Consider the following 21,646-nt stretch of genomic DNA (forward strand, 5'->3'; position numbering starts at 1 on the left):
ACTTAATACAAATGGTGGCTTATCTGTCTAGGGCAGCATTGGTGGCAGAGCTTCTTACTGAATGTGTGGAATGCCAGTTGCAGACTGCTGGATCTGTATGCCTGAATTATGCATTGCTTTATCATGTAGCTGGTGGATGTCCTGGGTATATTTTTGCCCTTGTTAGATGCTATGATGGTGTGCCCTGCAAAAATCTAGTGTGTTTTTTCCTTATGGTGCTCTGGAATGGGGCAGAAGGAGGGAAAGTAAATTTCTTGTTCCATGTGGAATTGAGAGTTGATCTTAGAAACGAAGATCAGGTCTGGCCTTTAAAAAACCTCATCTTTGCACAAAACACACAGCCCGTCTGGCGGAAAGAGCTCTGATGTCCTTCTGGCTGAAGCAACCACTGTCAGGAAGTGTACCTTCATCCTTAGCCACTTCAAAGGCACTTGTAAACTTATTTGCACATTCTTCCAGACAGTCACTGAATTTTAGAGGGCATGAGCAGTGTGCAAAGGGCAGTCTCTTTCATAGCAGATGTCTCTGCAGATATCATGACCTACCACAGCTACCAGAAGGGCAGCGTAGCTCCGGGCTTGGCCAACAGACTGCCACTCCAAACCTATCCTCTTGGCTTATCCCTTTGAAGGAGGAAAGCTAGACAAAATCCTGATAGAAACAAAGGACAAGAAAAAGGCTATGCCCAAAAGCCTTAAAAGGAAAGACAACAGAATCCCCTTCCAGCCCCACTTTCGTTCATTGCATGCCCTTCCAGGGTACCAACCACATTAGAGGAAGTCCTGACAAACCTCTAGAGCACGGGTGGCCAATTTATGGTGCTCCAGATGTTCATGGACTACAATTCCCATCAGCCCCTGCCAGCATGGCATGGCAAATTGACAGTCTGTTGGCTGTCTGGAGCTACACTGGAGCTACACTGCCCTTCTGGTGCTACACTGGAGCTACACTGCCCTTCTGGTAGCTGTGGTAGGTCATGATGTCTACAGAGACATCTGCAATGAAAGAGACTGCCCTTTGAATACTGCTCATGCCCTCTAAAACTCAGTGACTGTCTGGAAGAACGTGCAAATAAGTTTACAAGACTAGACAATACAGGTTCTCGCTATTAGAGCTGAGACAGTTGAGGCTCTGATTATTAAGGCCAGGATTCCGTGCGCACACCTAGAGAACTGGTCAGCTTTGAGATCAAAGGCATCCTTAATTTGCACTTCACCATCTTAGCATTCGTATAAGTAGGCAAAGGATACAGTTTGTGAATGAATTCAGGGAACTGTCTGCTAGTAGCAAGCTTCTACCCCTTCTGTTTGAACTGTACTTCAAAGATCACAGGAAAGGGAAAAATCTTTTTTTGGGGGGGAGTATAGAAGTACTAAGAAAGAATTTTCTCCCTTGTGTTTTGATTTAAAGTTAGGCTTTGGTCCTCCCCCCTCCCCATCTGCAGTGGCCTTCAGGTTGAGTGCTGCCACTGATTGGGCCGGCAAGTATTGATAATCCTCTACTCTGAAAAAAACAAGAAAACTGCTCAGTCACATGAATCTCTTCTGAACCTTCCTCCTCTGAAGAAAACTTGCCCTCCTCCCTTACTTCCACTTCACAATCTGAGGAATTTGGGAGACCACACTCTGGACTAATGCTAGGTCTATGGAAAGCAGCCTTGGTTAGCCAGGTAGAGGGGGCACCTTTTCTTCCACCTGGGGTGATTATTCTAAGTGGAACTCCTGTTCCCCATTGAGAAGGACCTGGAGCCTTTCTGCCCCATAGGCGCACCTTAAATAACAGACAGCTCTTTCCTCCTGACTTTTTTTTGCTGGAGGTCACCCTTAATGACTCTCATTATCTCACAATTTATGCTGCTGCTCCCAGAAGCATGTACTTTACCAGGAAACTCTTTTCTGAGCTAAACTGGATAGCGCTACCAGGAGACATGCCCACCCAATCTGCCAGCTGACCTGCTCGGTTCCAACCTCTTTGTCATTAGAGAGGAAATGTTCCTCCTGGCAGGACATTCTTCCTCCCAAACTGGCTTGGAACAAGAAGCAGACCTGTTTCTTGTCCAAAGGCACAAAAGGTCTAGTTTTTCACAGCCCCCCTAGTAGGGGTCTGTGTTAGCCTTGCGTTTGTCTGGAGGATAGGGAAGAAGATGAGGACAAAGTGAAGAATAAGTAAGAGTATTAAGAGACATAGGGACAGAAGTACTAACTGAAAGTAATTTGCTAAGAAAGCTAAGGACATGCAACTAGACAAACAGCTCTCCCAGGAGGCAGGAAAGAACTGGAGAAGAAGTGGGTATGTTCCAGTAGATCTAGGAAGCAACGTTTTGCTCCTGCCTCCCCGACTGGTTACTGGAAAATATCCAGATGTCCTTGAGCTCAAAGGGAAAACTAATAAGAGGTCTTTTTAAAAAAATAGGTAAGATTGGGTAACCAAGTAAGCATGAGAAGGGAGAAAAAGCGGAAAGGAAAGTGAAAGATTAACTAGAAAGTCCTCACTAAGCCTACCTATGCCAGGCAGAAAACTAAACTGACTAGCAACAGCCCAACACGGCAATAAAAAGCAGAAGTTTACTCCCTGGGCAACCCAGGAATAACCCACATTTGGAGATGAGCTCCCTCTCAGAATGAAAATGGCACAATTTATAGAAAAGCAGGGGACAATGACAAAACCTCTGGCATATCTGAGTAACAGTTTCAAATTTCACAGCCAGCGGCTAATTACATGTATTTTTCAGTTTATATACCACAGATTATCACAATACCAAAACTAGAATTGTTTGTTACCTGTGCAAGTAATCTGGCGCTTGATTCAGCAGGGTATAGTATTGCCTTACAAACTCCCGCCCAACCAGCAGGGGACTTGGCTTCTCCATCACCATTTCTTTGGTCAACTGAAAACTAAAACCAAATGCAACAAATAATTAGAATAATGTAGATAACTGTACCAATTTTTCCATACCTTGTGTGCTTTCTGTACACATCATTAACACTGTAATCATGAGACACTGATGAAAAGCTTTAAAATGATAACTAATATCCTATGCCACAGAATTTAGCCAGGAACCACACTTTTCCAGCTAACTTTACAGTCAACTAGAACTCACTTGTAACACTACCTGGTCTGCAGCCAAGACATCTGTCTCAGATGACAGGGCAGGATGCGGGGGGGGGGGGGGTATCTTCATGTCATCATGGATTTCAGTGCTATTTGCTATGCCTTTACTTTGTCAAAGCAGTAAGTTTTTTTCCTGCCAAAAGTAGGCAACACAAATGTTCCTGGAAATGTCACAGCTTCATGGAATACTGTCATCTACCATGATACACATATTGTTTTGGGGAGGGGGGCATAACTTGTTTTTAAGAAAACCATGCTGACTTGTGATCACAGTATTCCCTTCTGCTCCATACCAAGTCATGGCTAGGATGGAATGTTGCAAGCAGAATGAATTTATTCTAGAAATGCTATATTCAAACAGAAGCAAAAAAACCATTTTATAACTGCAGAGATTTAGCTTTGTGTTACCCCGCAGAAAAGTTTGAGAATGAAGATATATAGTGACGACATTTTGTTGTTGGATTTTCCCAACACTGAACAGTAACTCAGCACTGACATTGCATTAAGCATCAAATGATGTGGTATCACCAATATGCAGATACTATCCAGTTCCACCTCTCTTTCCCACCTAATCTGAAGGAAGATGTTAATGTGAACCATTGCTTGGAAACAGTAATGGGCTGAATACTGACAAGACAAAGGTGCTTGGAAATGGGCGGGAGTTTGCATCGTGTTTCCTCTTCTTTTTGCCTTGCGCCTGCTTTGCCACGCCTGGGTCGGCCTGCCAGCTTCCCATGCAGCTTCCGATGCCCTCCCCTGGGTCGGCCTGCCAGATGGGATAGGTAGGCCTCCTCTGGGTCAGTTTGGCAATGACATCTCGGGCCATGACAGCCCTGGTGGCCTCCGCCGCTGATTTAATGAAGGACTTTGGGCCCTCCTTCACCTGATAAAGTTCTTTGCCTCTCAGAGGGGAGAATTCCCTGATGGCCATCTTGGAAGGAAGGCAGGGAAGGAGAGTAGGCAAACAAAGAATAAACTATTCCAAGAGTTGGAGAGGAAATATGAATGAAGATAAAAGATATAAGAATTATCACAAGCACACACAAAGAGTAGAGACAAAAAAGTGGTAAGAGCAATAGATGAGTAAAGGAGCTTGGTAGAGGTCCATGATCTCACGTCAGAGGCAGAAACAAAACTGACTAAGATGGAGCTTGGCAAGATGGACAGGAAGTGAGAAGATGTTTCTGCCTCCCAGAGAAGGGACAAAGAACCACCCATCCAAGATGGCCTCCGCCTCCAGGAGAACTAGCTCTTCTCCACCAAACTATAGCATTACTCCTTTGTCAGTGGCTCTTGCTTCTCCTGGCCCAATGTGACCTTCAGCAGAGAGGTAGGCTGCATCATCTCATGGAGATTGCCTAGCTTCTTCCCTCCACCTGCCAGGATGTTCACATTTTTCATGTTTGCACATGCACATTCTTCTGTTTTTGAGACTTAGAACACCCAAACCCTTTCTGGGTTTTTTTTCAAGTCTTTATTGGCATAGACAACAGTACAACAATAGTAAAAAGACTGATTAAAAAAACATATACAGTTCAGGAAATAAATGTTAAATGGAGGAAATCTACTGGCATTTAGTAATTTCCAGGAGAAAGTCTGCCACTATCATACAGAGAGAAGGATCAGGATTGTCCAACAAGTAGTGTAATCTAAATAAATTGGGGAGATCGGGTAAATGTAAAGGAGTAAGATTCACATACTTGGATCAGATTTCCTTGAATCTGAAACAGTGTAGTAATTGGTGGGCCAGAGATTCAATTGAGCCATCATTACACGGGCACAATCTTTTAGCATTTTCTTGCTCGTTAAATCTGCCATGTAACAAGGCAGAAGGCATAACATTAAACCCTGGCGAGAATTGTGGCTCTCCTTTGAGCAGGGTTTATTAAACAATACAGGTAGTGTGCCAAGTGGCCCTGTTCAAATGGGAGAGAAAAATACAGGGGGAGCATGTTTTCTTGGCTGTGGTGATTATCCAATAGTTGACCTTTTAATTTTCTATAAGCTTCTGAATAGGACAAATGGCAGAGTGAATCCACTGACAGTCCAATAGAAGACATTTTTTCTTTGATTATGGAAAACCAGGGGTTGGAATAGGTGTCAGAGAGCAGACGGTGGACCAGGGAATTACAGTTCGAAAGAAAATGGATTCGCAGCCAGAATCTAAAGGCCCTCAGCCAAGTGGCTGATTCCAAGGAGTTTTGACCTAACTCCAGACAAAGGGCTGCATAGGGCGTGCAATTTGGGAGTCCAGTTATCTTATGAAAAAAATTGGATTGAAGGGAATTCAAGGAGTGGTTAATAGCTTGAATCCAAATTGGGACTCCATAAAGCAATCTCGAAGTGACTTTGGCATTGAAAAATTTGAGGGCAGGAGGGATAAAGGAATGGCCACAGCTGTAGAAGAAAAGTAGTAATGCTGACATACTGTTAGATGTAGCAAGAAGAGCGGCCTTCCTATGGGTTGCCCATGAAAGGTTATAGGAGAATGAAAGGCCGAGGTACTTATAGCACTTAACCTGCTCAATTGGGGTGCTATTCATTGCCCATGTGAGCTTCTTAAAGCACCTAGAGAAGACCAAAACCTTGGTTTTTTCATAATTAATTGTCAGTCTGTTGGATTCACAGTAATCCACACAGCACTTCATTAAGCGTCTGAGGCCAACTCTGGATCGAGAGAGAAGGACAGCATCATCTGCATAGAGCAGAATTGATACATGGGATGTACCCAGTTTTGGGGCATACCTTTCTGTATTTAAACTTTTCAGATTTTGTTGAAAAATGTCCTCTCTCTCCATGGCCCTGATCCACAAATCTGAGTATCCACAAATGGGACCACACTGACTATTAGATATATTGATTTATTAAGAATTCAATATAAAACCTGCTTTTAATTTCTCATCAAACTTTAACATCAGCAATTACATATTTTATATGCAAGGCTTCTCTAAAAACAGACTGTGCCCTAAAGGCTTAATTGCCTAAAATGCATGCGCCGACTCTCAGGTTTCTCAGCACACTGAAGTATGTCTTCAAACACTGAACATTTTTTAGGTCTGACAACTATCTAATGTGACAACCACTCCCCAAAATAGTATGAGTTTGACACTTTTGTTGCTCAGAAACTGTTGCCAAGAAAAGGTACGAATTAACTTTCACCTAAATCTTCCAAACAATTGCAATAATGTTTCCTCAAATTGTAAGTACAAATAATTTTAGGATTATATTACCGTGCTCCTGAAAAATCTTTTCATGTTTTCCACCATGCAAAGATTTCTTTAGGACAATGTCAAACAAAACTTAATACATTAAAATAACATTAAATGTTCAAAAAGCATGGCAAAATGAAAAGAAAATACAAGACCTCCCAAACTCCCCTCCCACAACTCAGCTGCATTAAATATAATTCTAATTTATGGTCGAAAGGAAGTTATGGCACATGTAATATACTACTTACGGGCTATAAAACATACAGGAGCATTTATACTAAATGCCAAGTATACTGTGCTTAATTCCAAAATTTTAGCACTACAAAAGGCGATTTTTCAGCTGTAAGCACTACGCAAAGTAAGGAAAAACTAAGTTTATTCTTCTTTACTGGTCCAAACAGGGGTGTGTGGAAAAACCTATTAAGGGCAGCTTAAACCTAAGTCAGTTTTCTGTTACCTGAAATTTAACATTATGTTGCAGAAACATTCTCAAGCTTAACCTCATAAGACTAGAAATTTGTTTTTCAATTGAAGTTAAAATGTAGGAAACTGAATTCCTTGCCTAATACCACACCAGGTGCTTTTCTTGTTCATGTTGTACCATTACAACCCTAGTTATCTTGCAGATTTGGGCCTTCACTGTAAAAAGTTATCTGCAGAACAGGTCACACAGCCTATCCAGCAGGAGGACAAATACTCAGCCCACAACTTCTTGATAAAATTAAATTTACACTATCACGGGTAAATTAAAATGCTTGGTCCTCTACTGCCTTCCATATCTGTTCATGCTTAGTAACACAGTCATTGTCATGAAGCATTGTGAGACAGTAGTTTATTTCAAGCATTAATTTCAGACAGGAACATTAAATTTATATGCCTAATATAAAACACTGATATTTTTGAAAGAGTACATTTTAATTACCTGAAATTATCTATGCTGTATTTCTGTTTCTATTAGATTGCAGGTACGCATCTAACTGTACTATTGGCATGCACAATTCTGTTGTGCTTCATTCCCATTATATATAATACAAAAACCACAGTAACTTCACTGCATAAAGAAATGGAAGAGGATTCATTTAATATGCCACCCCTCCCATTCTGGGGTCGGGACAGCGCTCAATATACACACACACACAAAACCATTTAAAAGTATATAAAACACCAATAAAACATACTACTAGATCAGCGATTCTCAACTTGGGGGTCGCGACCCCTTAGGGGGTCAAGCAACCCTTTTACAAGGGTCACCTAAGACTCTCTGCATCAGTGTGGTCCATCTGTAAAATGGATAAATGTTAGGATTGGGGGTCACCACAACATAAGGAACTGTATTAAAGAGTCACGGCATTAGGAAAGTTGAGAACCACTGTACTAGATCCAAGCAGCAGCACAACCAGAGCTCCAAGGTACCCTGATGACTAGATAAAAAAGCCCTGGCCCTGATTGAGGCAATTCAGATTTTCTTAGGGCTGGTATTTGTCGGGCAGAGAGATCTTTGTGGAACATACCATGAGAGATGTCCCTGTAGGTACACCAGTCCCAGACAATTGTGGGCTTTGTGAAATAGTACAAGAACCCTGAATCTGATTCAGTGCTCCACCTGAAGCCAGTACAATGGCAGAGCACAAGTTGTATATGCATCCCCTGCATTCTAGATGAGTTGGAGCCTCCAGGACAGGACAAAGAGAAACCAAGCCCTGCATACAGCAAATTGCAGTAGTCTAGCCCAGAAGTGACCATCAAATGGATCACAGTGACTAGATAGGTCTGAGTCTTGTGGTCTGGCTGCCAAGCAAGCAAGGAGAGCCACAAGGCATGAGGGCAAGTCAGCAACAGCCCAAGGTCTTTCGGAGCAACACAATTCTAGATGATAGCTTATTTTAATCATATCACACTTCCTATTTTGATGGGAGACCACCAAGAAATTCCAGTCATTATGCAGAGGAAGGCAATGGAAAACCATGTCTGTAAATCTCTTGCCTTGAAAGCTCTACAGGATCACCCTAAATCAGCTGTGACTTGATGGTACTTTACACATACACTTTATCTTGTTGAAACATGCCAGAATCTTATTTTTAAAAAATACAAATATTTAGTATTACATATAAAAAAACACAAGCAAAGGGTTGGAGCAAGCAAAAGAACCATGTGAGGCCCATAAAAGGATGGTGGATCATCCATGTTCCTGCCAGCTGCCTTTTCCGATCCAAGAAAATGTTTATTCTGGGGCTCATGGGGGTGCCATTCAGGCATGTAGGCTGCAGTGTTAAGGAAGCAAAATTGCCCCCTTCTATTAGCACAGCTCTGCTTATGCAAGAAGCCCCTCCATCACAGCCTCCTAACCTACCTGGATTCATTCAACATTTATTGGAACAATTATATCCTGCTTTATCTTCACAGATTCTAAGTGGCAAACAATGCTGTAAGCAAATTGGAAAGACATCATTAATTAAAAGATTAAAATATTCAAGTATGCAATATATGCAACAGAGATTCCTGGGGCTGGAAAAAAACTGCTGAGGAGAGGAGAAAGTCAGAAAGATTAAGGGCAGTCAGTGCTGTGAGATTCAACTCTTAACTTGCTGGACATTAGAAGAAATTTAGCTCCTGCCTAATATTAAAGGCCACTGCAATGAAGATAGGACATATACGGTATTCTTTGGCAATTGTCAACCCAGGGCATGAATTCAGGGCATGAATTCAGGAGTGTGATCTGGCCTAGCAACTACTTTGAGAGGGAAGGGATACAAAAGAGTAGGGTGAACTACAACTTTATTCTCCCCCTCACAGTCATTTAATTCTTTGTTCCTTGTTAAGGGTTCCTTGCTCCCATCCTCCACTGTTTCCAATGGAAGCTAATAGTCGATGGGGCTACCCTTTTGAGGGTCCATAACTTTGGACCCTCTGAACCAAACTTCACCAAACCTGGGTGGTATCATCAGGAGGGTCTCCTAAAGATACTCGGAAATGTTGGTACTGCTAACATAAACATTCCTCCCCGACAGGCACCCTCAAATTTTCCCCAGATTCTCCCTTTAAATCACCCCCCCCCCTTCTGAGTGGATTTAAAGGGAGAATCAGGGCTTACAGAGCTAGTTTACTGTTTTTCTTTGAAATAAATATTCAAAAGCATTTAACCTACTGATACCTCAATTAATGTAATTTTATTGGTAACTATTTTTATTTTTGAAATTTACCAGTATCTGCTGCATTTCCCACCCTCGACTTATACGCAAGTCAATAAGTTTTCCCAGTTTTTTTGCGGTAAAATTAGGTGCCTCGACTTATATGCGGGTCGACTTATACACGAGTACATATGGTATATATACATATGGAAACATTTAATAACCATTTCCAATACTGGATATTTTTAAGATAGATTCTGATAGTCCAAAACAAATTGATAAAAAACCCCACTGTTTAATTACTGTTATAAAATTCTAGTTTTTTCCCCGCACAAAATATAACTCAAATTGTCAAAATACCATCATGTGTTTTACAGGACCACTGATCAGCCTAACATGTATCTGTCAACAGTACAACTGAATAATTTTTTCACTGGCTTAACAGCAGGATCTTAGAGATAAGCTTATAAAAATAGGATTACATCTCACATGTTTTATTCGTTATTGTTTCAAATGGTATCATAGCAACTGAGCACAAATCACTTATTTATCTGAAGGAAGTGAGGCATAAACACACACATATTTCAGAAAGTTTGTGAATGAAAAAAACACTAAATAGTGCAAAAGGGATACACCATCTATGTTGGTGCTGAACTTTTCAGAGCAAAATGTGAAGAAAAACAAATAACATTAGCTTTTAGCTAGATTAACAGTAACTCAAGTACTGTCACTTGCTTTCTTGTCCTGAGTTGGCACTCCGTGCAAAAGCTATTGTCAGACTGCAGATTTCAGACCAACAATTCCTTCAATTTCCATTCCACATAAAACAGCTGCTACTATACAAATAAAATCCACTATTAACCAGCATTTCATCTACTGTCACTAGTGTCAGGAAGGAAGGTGACCAGGAAAATATTTGCCCCAACTTTTTAGCTGCCTACCATTAACAAACTGGCTATATAAATACTGGATGGGGATGGAGAACCCTAACTCTTCTAGCTTCAATCTGAAGATGGTTTGGCCTTTGCCTTACCACAGTGGTTTTTACAGGAGAGAAATAGCAATATAGGCATGTGGCAGAGGTGATGCTGAATTTCTGTCTACATTATACCTTGGTAACAAAAATGAGTGATAACCCAGAAGGCCAAACAAGGTGGTATGAGAAAACTGAGACAGAATGGAAAAGGAAGTGATTTGTGTTAAACAGGTATTTTAGCATGACTTCTGCAACACACTGTATACAGACTGCACTTGAAAATAACCCAGAAGCTTCTACAGGTCCAAAAAGCTACACACCTCTTACTGCAGTGGGCCTCAGTTCAGAACATCTGAGAAGTAATTCAAAACTTACTTTGTGCATGATTCGCAAAGAGTACAGTAACTCCAAACAACATGCTCTCTCCTCAACATACAACACAAAAATCTTACCTCAACTAACAATGAACAAGTTTTCAGGCCTGGCTACTATAGAGAAATAGACTGTATTTAAACAAATGTGGAGTGCAATGTTTTCCTCTAAAAAAATTTATACTGTCATACAATTTCCCTCAAAACATTTTCTGTCCCACACCAATGCTTTATCTTAGTGCACATACAGAAATATAAACATACCACCCATTATATTCCCTATTGATGGGCTTCTGAGATCACATCAAGATGCTGGCGTTAACTTTTTAAAAACTAAAATGCTACCAAACCACCTGGAAGAAAGAGAAACCCATGTAAGCAGAACATCTGGCAGACCTATAGTACAGCTTAAGGTTCCTCCACTGTGTGAGGCGAGATCTTCCACAGGTCCTTTGAGTTTTACATTGCTTAAATGTGACGGAAGGAAACGGACTTTTGGATACTTAACTTGAATGGCCCTTCTCCTCTGAGGACAGGAGGGCATCTTGTTTGTGTGATTCCCACCACTTCCTTCAGGGAGGCACGAATAAATTCTTTGCACTGACTCCTGTAGTGGGAGTCACTCTTCCTCAGTTCAGGTAACTCCAACAGCAATTCAACAACTTGACTAGAACTAACTGTAACTGGTGTAAAACTAGAAAAATAGCATTGCAGGTGCAAGAAGTAGAAAATGTAAAGACCACAGAGAAGATGACTTTGGGAGGGCCAACATGTCCTCCTGTTTTCACAGGAGAAGGACCATTCATAGTAAGCAGCCAACAGTCCATTCTTCCTCTGAGGCAGGAGGACATCTTGCTCAGGGGAAGAACAATATTTATTTATTTATTTATTTATTTATTATTTCGATTTTTATACCGCCCCGTCCCCGAGTATTATCCCACTTAAACCACGCTTGATTATTTTTTCCTTATCAAATATTTCAATTAAAGTATTTGTTGCTACAGAAACATAAAACATGTTAACTAAATATAAATTTTAAAAACACATCAAATCAGATCTGTTCCATTTAGGGTACTGGATACTTTTTCAGAAATGTTTTCTAATTTCTTTCTTTCTGGAAGACCCATTTCTATCAATTTCATAATAAGAAACTAACGGCTTTATTGTTATCATATACAGAACTTGAGACTAAATTGCCTGAACTACAATAGAGACTTCTATGTAGTTCCAGGAGAGAATCCGTTGCAGCATATGGCTGACAACAGAAGCCCACAAATACTTCTTCAGTGTTTGTGCTTCTCATTAACCCCATAAAACCTATAGCGCAGTGGTTCTCAACCTGTGGGTCACGACCCCTTTGGGGGTCGAACGACTCTTTCACAGGGGTCGCCTAAGACTCTGCATCAGTGTTCTCCATCAGAAAAATGGATAAATGTTAGGGTTGGGGGTCACCACAACATGAGGAACTGTATTAAAGGGTTGCAGCATGAGGAAGGTTGAGAACCACTGCTATAGCGTATGCAGAGATCTTGAAAGAGCGACCGATTCTCTCTCACTAATCTTTGGAGAACTCAGAAGAAGCATCAGTTTGCTGGCATTTCCAACCTCCTCCAATTCCTGATGCACAACAAACCAAGAACTTTCCAAGTTCTCTGCATGATTAGAATACCCTATACTTAAGAAAGAATTGCAAATTGCAGCATCCTATGCTCCCATAGAACATGCCTCTTTAATTCTTACCATATGAGAGTCAGGAGAAAGTAAAATGAAGGAAGAAAAACTCTGTAGTAAATAATGGAAAGTGTATTTTGATAAAACTCTCAGGCACAACTGGTAGAACTACCAGCATGCATGCATATTAAACTAAATTTATAGCACTAAAAATACTGAACACTTTAATAACATACTACTGTTCAACACAATATAGTATATTGGCTGCCAAAATTATTCACATTTAAACAAAAAGTTATTTAAAATGCTGTAATTCTGTAGTGTAAGAGTTTATTCTCAATGCCTCCTCAGATTTCCCAATTTTTTCTTTTGGAAAATTCTTCATGCCATACATTGAATACGAAACTCTTATAAGCATTTTTCTCATCCTAAACAAAAATGTTCATAGGATTTTTTTTAATGGTCCCACTATTTTTCTTCCCGTGTTTCCCCAGTGCCCAATTTTTCCACTATAAAAATCTTTAAAATCTTCCAAGGCCTTCACATTTTTAATTTCCACTCAAACTACAATCCTCAACTGGTTTTGTTCCAAAGGGCCTCAGGAACCTTAAGAGCAGGTCACCACTATGGATGCCAAGCACAACTATCTTGACCATGATCTGCATACTGGGAGTTGTAAAAGAAACACACAGTTACTTTAAAGGAATACTTTTCAGTTCTAGAGCACTGAGTGAAATACAGAATATTATTTCCATACACTTTCCAAGGAAAATGAAACCAAGTAGATAACCAGTGGTACCCGGCCACACGTTGCTGTGGGTTATTGTGGTGAAATGTGACAGTAGCAGCAAATCAATTGCAGAGGCCAGCAGTACGGACTCATGGAAACGCGCAGCCTGATACTGTGCGATGTCATTGATGTGTGTGACTGCATTCCGGGGGGGGGGGGGGGGGGGGAAAGGCACCCCTCCCACACATCTATGCCGGCTGGTCACGATCCTTTACCTGGGAGTAAGTGTGGTTGGTGGCAGTGGGTGTCGCTTCTGATTAAACCCTCAGAGGAGAGCGACGCAGCCATTCAAAGTATGTCACGGTTGCTTTACCAAGCTTACTCCTGAGTAACGTGTGCCTGGTTTTCTGAACTTTAACCACAGTATTCAGGGAATCTAGGCTGGCTGGCCCCTCCCTCCCGTCCCTTGCATGCCACCCCTCCCCCTCCCTCCCTCCCCTCTCCCTCCGCTAGGGTGGGTGGGTCATATCCAGATGCTGGGCCCCCTCCCTCCCCTCCCTTGCATGCCACCCCTTATTATCTCCCCTCCCTCACTTCTCTTCCCTTGCATGCCTCCCCCTCCGTCCCTTCCCTCTCCCTCCCTCCAGCTGTCTTTTACATTCAAGCTTGTTCAATATGGGTGTGGAATATGGGTGTGGAAGTAGGTAAGTGGTGGTTGGGTGTGAGGGAGGGCAGAATTAGGAGTGTGAGGATGAGCTGAATGTGTATGAGAGTAGGTATGTTGTGTGGTCGTAGTGGATGAGGATGAAAGGTACCTGCGTGTGAGAGGGGGAACCCCACTTGACGTCTCACACGGCAACGTGTTTATGTGTTTCACTTCCACTCGAGTTATTACCTATGTACTGTTTTCACTGCTCAAAGCTGGGCATCTGAGCGAACATTCTAAGGGCACGAACATTCTAAGGATGACAATTAACACACAGTCTGCTTCATGTCCTTCACCATAGAGTGCCAGGAAAAAGGCATTTTACCTGGGCCAGGTGTAAAATTTCAGGTATGCGAACATCTGAAAACATTCTCGCCTGGCTGACTACAGTGGCTGGGAATTTTCAGAGGAATTGGCCCAGCAGTTCCTGTGCTAGACCATCAGGAACAAACTTACAGTTTGCTTTATATATATATATATATATATATAGATTATCAATATGGTCCAATAGTTATAATTCTCAAAATAGCCAGATGTGGAGACTGGAGCCATGAAAAGACCAACCTAACAACAAACATGAAAAATACCCCACGTTTGCAGAAAAATTTGAAATCTTTAAAAAGTGACGGATTAAAGCACACAAAGCAGCATTAAGAAACAAATGCTTTGAATGGCTGCTGCTAAGAACCACAACAGTATTGTCACCCTTCAAGCCTTAGTTTCTCAGCATAGCCCTTTTCAGGGTTATTTTGGCCATCCATGTAAAATGTGGCAATAGCTGCCAGGCAACAGGCAACTTGCTAAAACCTGACTTGCAATACTTACCCACATGCAGTGTTTGCTACAGTTCAACAGAAGCCATCCCAAGAAAACCTGCATGGTACAGTGGATACAATTTCAGGTTTGGATCTGGCTGATCCAGATTCAAATCCCCACTCTACCATGGAGTACAGTGGATGGCCTCGTGTCAGTTACATACACTCAGCCTCACAAGGTTCTACTCTAAGGATAAAATGGAGAAGAGAATAATGTAAGCTGCTTTGCATCCCCACCAAGACGAAAGGCAGAATACTAATGAAGTAAATATATAATAAATATAGTTGAATAAGGATAGATGAAAGGTATGTCAGTGAGAAAGAAAAAGAGAAGAAAGCAGGGAAAGGTGAGAATATGGGAGATGCCAGAGGAGGAAAAAATATGAGGAAAGATACAGGGAAAAGAGAGGTGCCTCTTGCAAGTTCCTGTAGATTCCCCACGGCGTAAATGGGCCTAGCACAGTGGCTGAAACCATGAAGCTTTCCCAGGGAGACGCTATCAAAGGGAAGGAAGAAAAGGTGAAAAAGGAGGGTAGGGGGAGATATAGGTGGGAAGATCAGATGAAAGCCAGAAAAAGGGGTCTTCAAGCAAGAAAAAGAGCAAATGGTAGAGAAATGTAAATGAGCTCCCTCCCCATTGTGGGTCCCTTGCTTGTAAACATTATAACTACGCACTGTTCATCCATCTGACTACTCAAGAACTTTACTTTTTTAATACAGAATCCACAATAGGTGGTGAATTTAAATACAGTTGAGGATTGTGTACAAATTCAACAGCAGCAGCACAGCAATTAAACTGGGAAATCTCTGGTTTACAATCTCATTTGCCATAAACACACCACGTGGCTTTAAGCAAGCTTAAGAAAACAGAAGTTCAGTGGCATCTTGAACACTGAGTGGAGGACAGAAGCTAATCTAGCATGAGCTTTTGTGAGTCACAAGCCCCCTTCAGCTACCATCTTCAAGAAGCTGATCAGTATTTTTAGTAATCTTTACAACCTTTTAAGGTATGCCAGTATTTAACACCATATCATTTTTGGTAGCTGGTAAAATTATCCCTTTGTTGTGACTGTGTGGATTACTAAAGTTTGTTTACTTTAGTTGAATATTACAGCTCCCACTTATTTCATGTAATATTAATACTTCATACAAGAGTGCTAATGCTTTGGTCCAATCAAATTGGACTTTTAAAATGAAATGCTTTCGAAAGAAAAATCTATCTAAAGGTAGTTTTTTAACTTAAGATATAGTATAGTCCAAAGATTATTAATCATGAAATAAGGATTGGTTTTTACTTATGTAGAACAAGGCTGTATATTCATGCAATGTTTAAATTATTAGGTAAATGAATCTATTAATCCATTCACAATGTAATGCTTTTCCTTGGGTTACTTTGGGCAATTTTTCAATCTAGAGAAATTGTCACTGTTGCTTGATTTTGCAGTTCTCAAAACTGTGAATTTGTTTCTGCAGAGATAATATGCTTCTTCACAGCAAAAATGTTATTAAAAGCACACAGAGTAGAGGAAAAGACCTTAACCCCATTGTTCCTTTGTAAATCGAAGTACACAGAATCAATCCCTTACCTCCAAAGTGCTAATGTTCGAGAAGTTCAATGAACAGAAGACTGTTTGGATTGGAATAGGTCTGCACAAGGAGCGAAGTATGTGGAAGGAGGGCCTAGCTAGCAGTAAAAACTAAAGTGAAACCTTTTGAGCAGAATACTGTACAAGTCTTGGCATCTTTGTTTGTATAGTCTGAGGATTACCATATTATTCTCCCTGGAGGAGAAAACCTATAATGGCAACAGGCCATAAAAGAGACCCAATCTGAGAATATTTTAATTAAGTTCCTCTACCTATGGGTAAGGCAGGCATGCTTGCAAAATGAAAACTCTGTAGTAAAGACATGCAAGGCCTGGTGGCCCAAATGAAACATCGTGAGAACTACTGTTTATGTTGAAAACCATGATTTGAATCAAATCCACTGTAGATCCAATGGGGCATGTCAATGGATGTAAAGGCTCAGAGCATTACCTCCTGCTGCTGCAGCCAAAAATGCTGTTCCTAAGCTTCTTGTTCCCCTGGAACAGCATTTTGCGGGAGTTTGGGCAGGAACAGCAAGAAGGCTGTGATCAACAATCCTTCCATCTACAGAAATGCTACTTTGGATCTTCCCCTTGAAACCACTTGGATTTAGTATACAAAAGCTGGCACTCAACTGGACATGGTAATTGGATTATATTACCTAGTTAGTACTTTCTGGATTTGGGCCAAGCCTTTCTGTGTCACGTACAGATTCCTAAAGCATTTAGTTAGTCCCATTTAACTGCAATCTTATGCCCCTAAAACTTACTTTTTGGGTAACAAGGGAATATTCTATGATAGAGATGTGATCTGGTGCACCATTAAACAGATTTATGCTTGTATTTCCTGTATTAAGTGCAGTCTGAGAAATGTTTAATTTAGTGGAAACCATGGATTGCTACTGATTTGAAACTAGCAAAACAAAAACACAATATGCAGTTCTAACTGGGAAAATAAACATAATCCATTGTTCATTTTTTACAGTACTGAAAAACAAGGGTATGTGCAGGATTGAAGCCCCTACTTGTCTTAAATTATGATAGGGAAGGTGGGGAAAGCACAAACTGCAACAGTGCATTATTTTAAGAGTCTGCCAGACCCAGCTCAAGACTTGAAGACTCTCACCTGTGGTAAAAAGGTCAAATGCAACAGACAACGCTGTGTGCGCAAAAGACATTACTTGTAGTGAAACCTGATCAAATCTGTTCTATTTTTATTCACTCTCAAATTCCCTTATCCTTCACACTCACAATTTCACCTCTGTAACTTATAGATAAGTTAGGGAGGTGAAATAGCTGGTGTGAAGGATAACATTGGATTTAGAAAGTAGACAATTAGTTCAAATTTGGAAAATCTCTGAAAAGCTTTCCTTCTTCATACAACTGCAACCTAAGCATAATTTTCTTTATGGTACACATCACGTTAGTAAGATACAATTACTAAAATATACTGTGGACCATAAGGGTAGATCCATTTACCTTCTTTTGTTAATGAAAAAAAGAGAGGAAAGGGTACCCCTTCGACTATGAAAAAAACAATGCTGAGAATCATGGGACCTGCATGGATACAAAGTCATGCAGGATGGGGATTGTAATATGAAGGAGACCTGAGCAAGATTAAACAAAACTGCTGGCTGGATCCAATCCAGGAGTGTAAATATTAGAAGGTTTTGGAACTGCTTTTTGAAAAACTGATTTCATATGTCTTTAGCTTGTCTATTGCAGTCACGAAAATCCTACATGTCCTCCAATAAAAAATCCAAATGTCAGTTTTGAGCCTAATCTGCCTCTAAGGATCTAACTTCTTCTGTTCAATTAAAGCTGCAATATAAAAGTGGGCAAATTAACAGAAGAATCTCCATCACATGAAGAACCAGAAAGACAATGTCTTTTGTTCTCTTGGTACACTTATTATTCCAGGGGGAGTGAAGGTACAAACAAAGGATTGCTTCCTTTGCAACCCATGAGGTACCACTCTTCATTTTACCAAGGAATATAAGAATAGCCAACTACAATGCATCATCTTCCTGCTTGGCTTTGTTGTAGCTCCCTTAATTTTCCCATGAAGCTGAAACCTTACTCTCCCTTCATATTCTAGTTTCTATTTTAAAAAGGCATAGCTCAAATTAATTTTCTGTGGGAAACTAATATTTAGAACATGCACTAATATATTCAGCTGTCCTAAATAAAAAATGCCAAGGAAATAATTTAAATATACTTTAGTTATCTACTTTCTGATTTCACACAAAGACCCTACCAATTATAATTCAACTAGCTTCTTTCAGATGCTGCCGTAACTGCTGCCAATTCTGCTTTACTCAAAGTGCAGCATATGGTATGTGAAAATTGCTGTAACAAATTGAATTCAGTTGCTCAAATTTTAAGTAATTTGCCCTTACCATATACTGTACTAGCACCCACTAATTAAAAGAGGTTTCTGAACAATGGAATGTTGTGTCCCAAATTTTAAAGTTACCACTATGTAACACTAATACAATGAGAAAATTATCTTAAAATATCATTTAAACATGAGTTAATTCGACTTCCAAGAAGAATTAGATTGCCTACGTTACTCAAAACAATAATTCTGTACAAGCATCTTTAATATCTGAGATGCCGTTTAATGAGATTCATAGCAAACTGGCATGCAACTAAAGCTCAGAAGATCTGTCTACATTTCCTAAACCTGGCACGTCTATCTATGAAAGGAAAGGCAGACAAAAATAGAACAGACTAGAAACATGGCCACTTGCTACAAATACTCTGCAGTTGATTGCGATGTGCCACCTCACCAACAGTGTGAATGTGTGCGTATATATATATATATATACACAGATATATAGACAAATACAGATATTTATTAACAAGCAATGATGCATATTAATGGTTCACATTAGGCTACTTGAACTGCAAACAATTACGAATGGAGGAGTGGAAATTGCTAGCGACTTCCAAAATATCTGATCATGCTTTTACAACATGCAGACTGACCTTGAACAAGTGCCCTTATTTTTAAGTCGGGGGGGGGGGGGGGGCTAGAAATAACGCACATTTTCTTCTCTTTAAATCCACACTTCAGGATCTTTTAAGCACAAGGCTCGAGTGACACAAGGCACTGGACAAAGCTTGCGGCTCTGTATCCAGGTTTACACAATGAAGCCGCAGCTCGGTTCACTCTGCGGCCCTGCCCTCTTTACAAACGTCTCTTTTTCACCCCTGAACTGAAGGGCACTATTGTCCTCCGCCGTTTATTTCTGTTGCGACACAGCGCGGTGGGGTTATATCCCTCTCTCTTCAGCAATGGCACAGCCTCCCCTTCCCTTCATTACACCCAAGATATAGCCTCCATTGTGCGTTTCCGCTCTCGCTCTCTTTTTTTAAAACGAAGCCGGCGGGCTCGTTTTATGCGGGGGAAAGGCGGTGAAGGTGGTAGCGAGGAAAGACGACCCCTTTTCCCCGCTTCCCACTGCAGGCCACTGGGCACAGGCGAGATCAGGGGACCTTGGCTGGACTGAGGGGCGAGCTCCGTGTCTCACGACGCGCGGGGAGGGTAGAGACCGCGGCTTTTGGAGCAGCCAAGGACCGCCCCAAACACAGACCCAGAGCCAGCCCCAGCAGCACATCCAGCGGCATCCTGCTCCTGCTTTAAACCAACCCCACCTTCCGCTGGATCAACGCCCACCAGGGAGAGAAGGCCTCGTTTCCCGCCCCCGCCCCCCAATCACCCTCCTATCACATCTTTCGCAGCTCCCCGAGCACACCGCAAAGGCCCAGCCACACACACGCCCGCTCCTCTCCGTCCCAGGCCCACCGGCTTCCATCCCTACTGCGGCACAGCAGAGCCTCGCCGTTCCTCACACGACCACCTCACGCCCGAAACACCTTTGCCTTCCCTCCCCCAACCCACACACAGGCGCTTATCCGCCAGCATCCCCCCTCCCCGCTAGGAGGCCGCAGACTGAGAGGGAAGAGGGGAGGAGCGGCCCCCATTTCCCTCCTGGTCCCCCGCGTCTATGGCAACGATAATTGCGAGGGCGGATCAGCCTGTCCTGCGAAGGACAGAGCCGGAACCCGCTTGCCCGCCCGTTCGTCCACCCACCTGTGGGCGAGACGGAGCCGGAGGGGAGCAGGAAGCTTCAGTTCGTACGAAGCGGGCAGATAGGCCGAAAGAGACGGGAAGCACCTCACGCAGCGGCGTGTTCAGCCGCCGGCTAAATATACCCGGCGCGCAGCCTAACTCTTTGCACGTCCTCAGCCACTCAGGAGCCGGCTTTATTTCCACATCGGACGCCGATAGGCCGTAGCCAAGCGACATCCTGAGCGGCAAGGAGATCAGCCATTCACGGCCCACAAAGTTCAAAGCCAATCAACAGAAGTGACATCCATGCTGACCAATAGATGTTGAGGACAGGCTCATGAGGGCTGGGCAGTTAGTCTGGGACTCCAGTGGAAGCCAATGAGACGACGCTCAGGCGAAAGGTTCTGCGGGGGCGTGGCTACGTTGCCCGCCAAGGATAGGTGCGCTGCACTGTGGAAAGCCCTAGAAATCAAGACCTAGAAACCCCGTATAAGAAAGGGCGTGAATCCGGAGCAGCGCCGGACGCAGCGGCCTATTGCGAAGAACTTAATCCGGTGAGTGACATGATGACGGCTATACCTCCTTAAAGGGGAATACCTTCTAAAAAGGGACGCGTCCCGTTCGGTGGCGCTGACGTATCCGCCTTTCCCATCCCTCTCTCTGCCTAGGTTCGCGCTACTGTGAAGTCCTGAATATATCCTCAGTTTCCACAGAACCAACCCAAATGCCTACAGCCTCCGACCCCAACATCTCCATCTCATTGACTGCAGATAGGAAACCTTAAGACAATACAAACTCTATGTTTCAATACAAATACTATTTGCTTCTCCTATTTGTCATTAAGTCTTGAGACAGGGCCCGGGAGAGATAGTTCTGTCAAAAGGTTTATTACTAAGCCCGAGAGTCTGTGCATATTTTAATGAACAATATCTTGGAAAATAAATAAGAACCTCACAAACAGGTTAAAGCTTATGGAATTAATAACAATTTCACTCAGCAATATATTTATGCTACACTCTGCCAGACGAATGCTTAAGTGGTTCAGGAAAAAATAATAATAAAGGTGATGGCAGTCTTTAAAAATCCACCCTTAACAGGGGGTAACCTGGGTGGATTAAGTGGCGGCATTTGGACCATGACCACTTTGGAGAAGTACCGACCGCTACTGAGTTTTTTCAAACAATTAGGACAGGAATTGTCCGATTCTAAAATTAAATACCATACATCATACATCAAATTGGAAGCTCTGATGTAATCATTTTTTTA

At 41.9% G+C, this 21,646-nt stretch overlaps 1 protein-coding gene across 2 annotated transcripts in view; it reads right to left on the reverse strand.

Moving 5' to 3' along the window:
* G3BP1 (G3BP stress granule assembly factor 1) overlaps positions 1 to 20,551 on the reverse strand; it is a 33,853-nt gene extending 13,302 nt beyond the window's left edge. For both annotated transcript variants that reach the window (XM_048490074.1, XM_048490072.1), the window contains exons 1-2: positions 20,402 to 20,551; positions 2,781 to 2,894 (exon numbers count right to left, since the gene is read on the reverse strand). In XM_048490074.1, the coding sequence (XP_048346031.1) occupies positions 2,781 to 2,875 (95 nt within the window). In that variant the 5' untranslated portion in view covers positions 2,876 to 2,894; positions 20,402 to 20,551. The remainder of the gene's footprint in view (positions 1 to 2,780; positions 2,895 to 20,401) is intronic.
* Positions 20,552 to 21,646: the final 1,095 nt, after the last annotated feature.

Source organism: Sphaerodactylus townsendi, linkage group LG03 (assembly GCF_021028975.2).
Source record: "Sphaerodactylus townsendi isolate TG3544 linkage group LG03, MPM_Stown_v2.3, whole genome shotgun sequence".
Classification (NCBI taxonomy): Eukaryota; Metazoa; Chordata; class Lepidosauria; order Squamata; family Sphaerodactylidae; genus Sphaerodactylus; species Sphaerodactylus townsendi.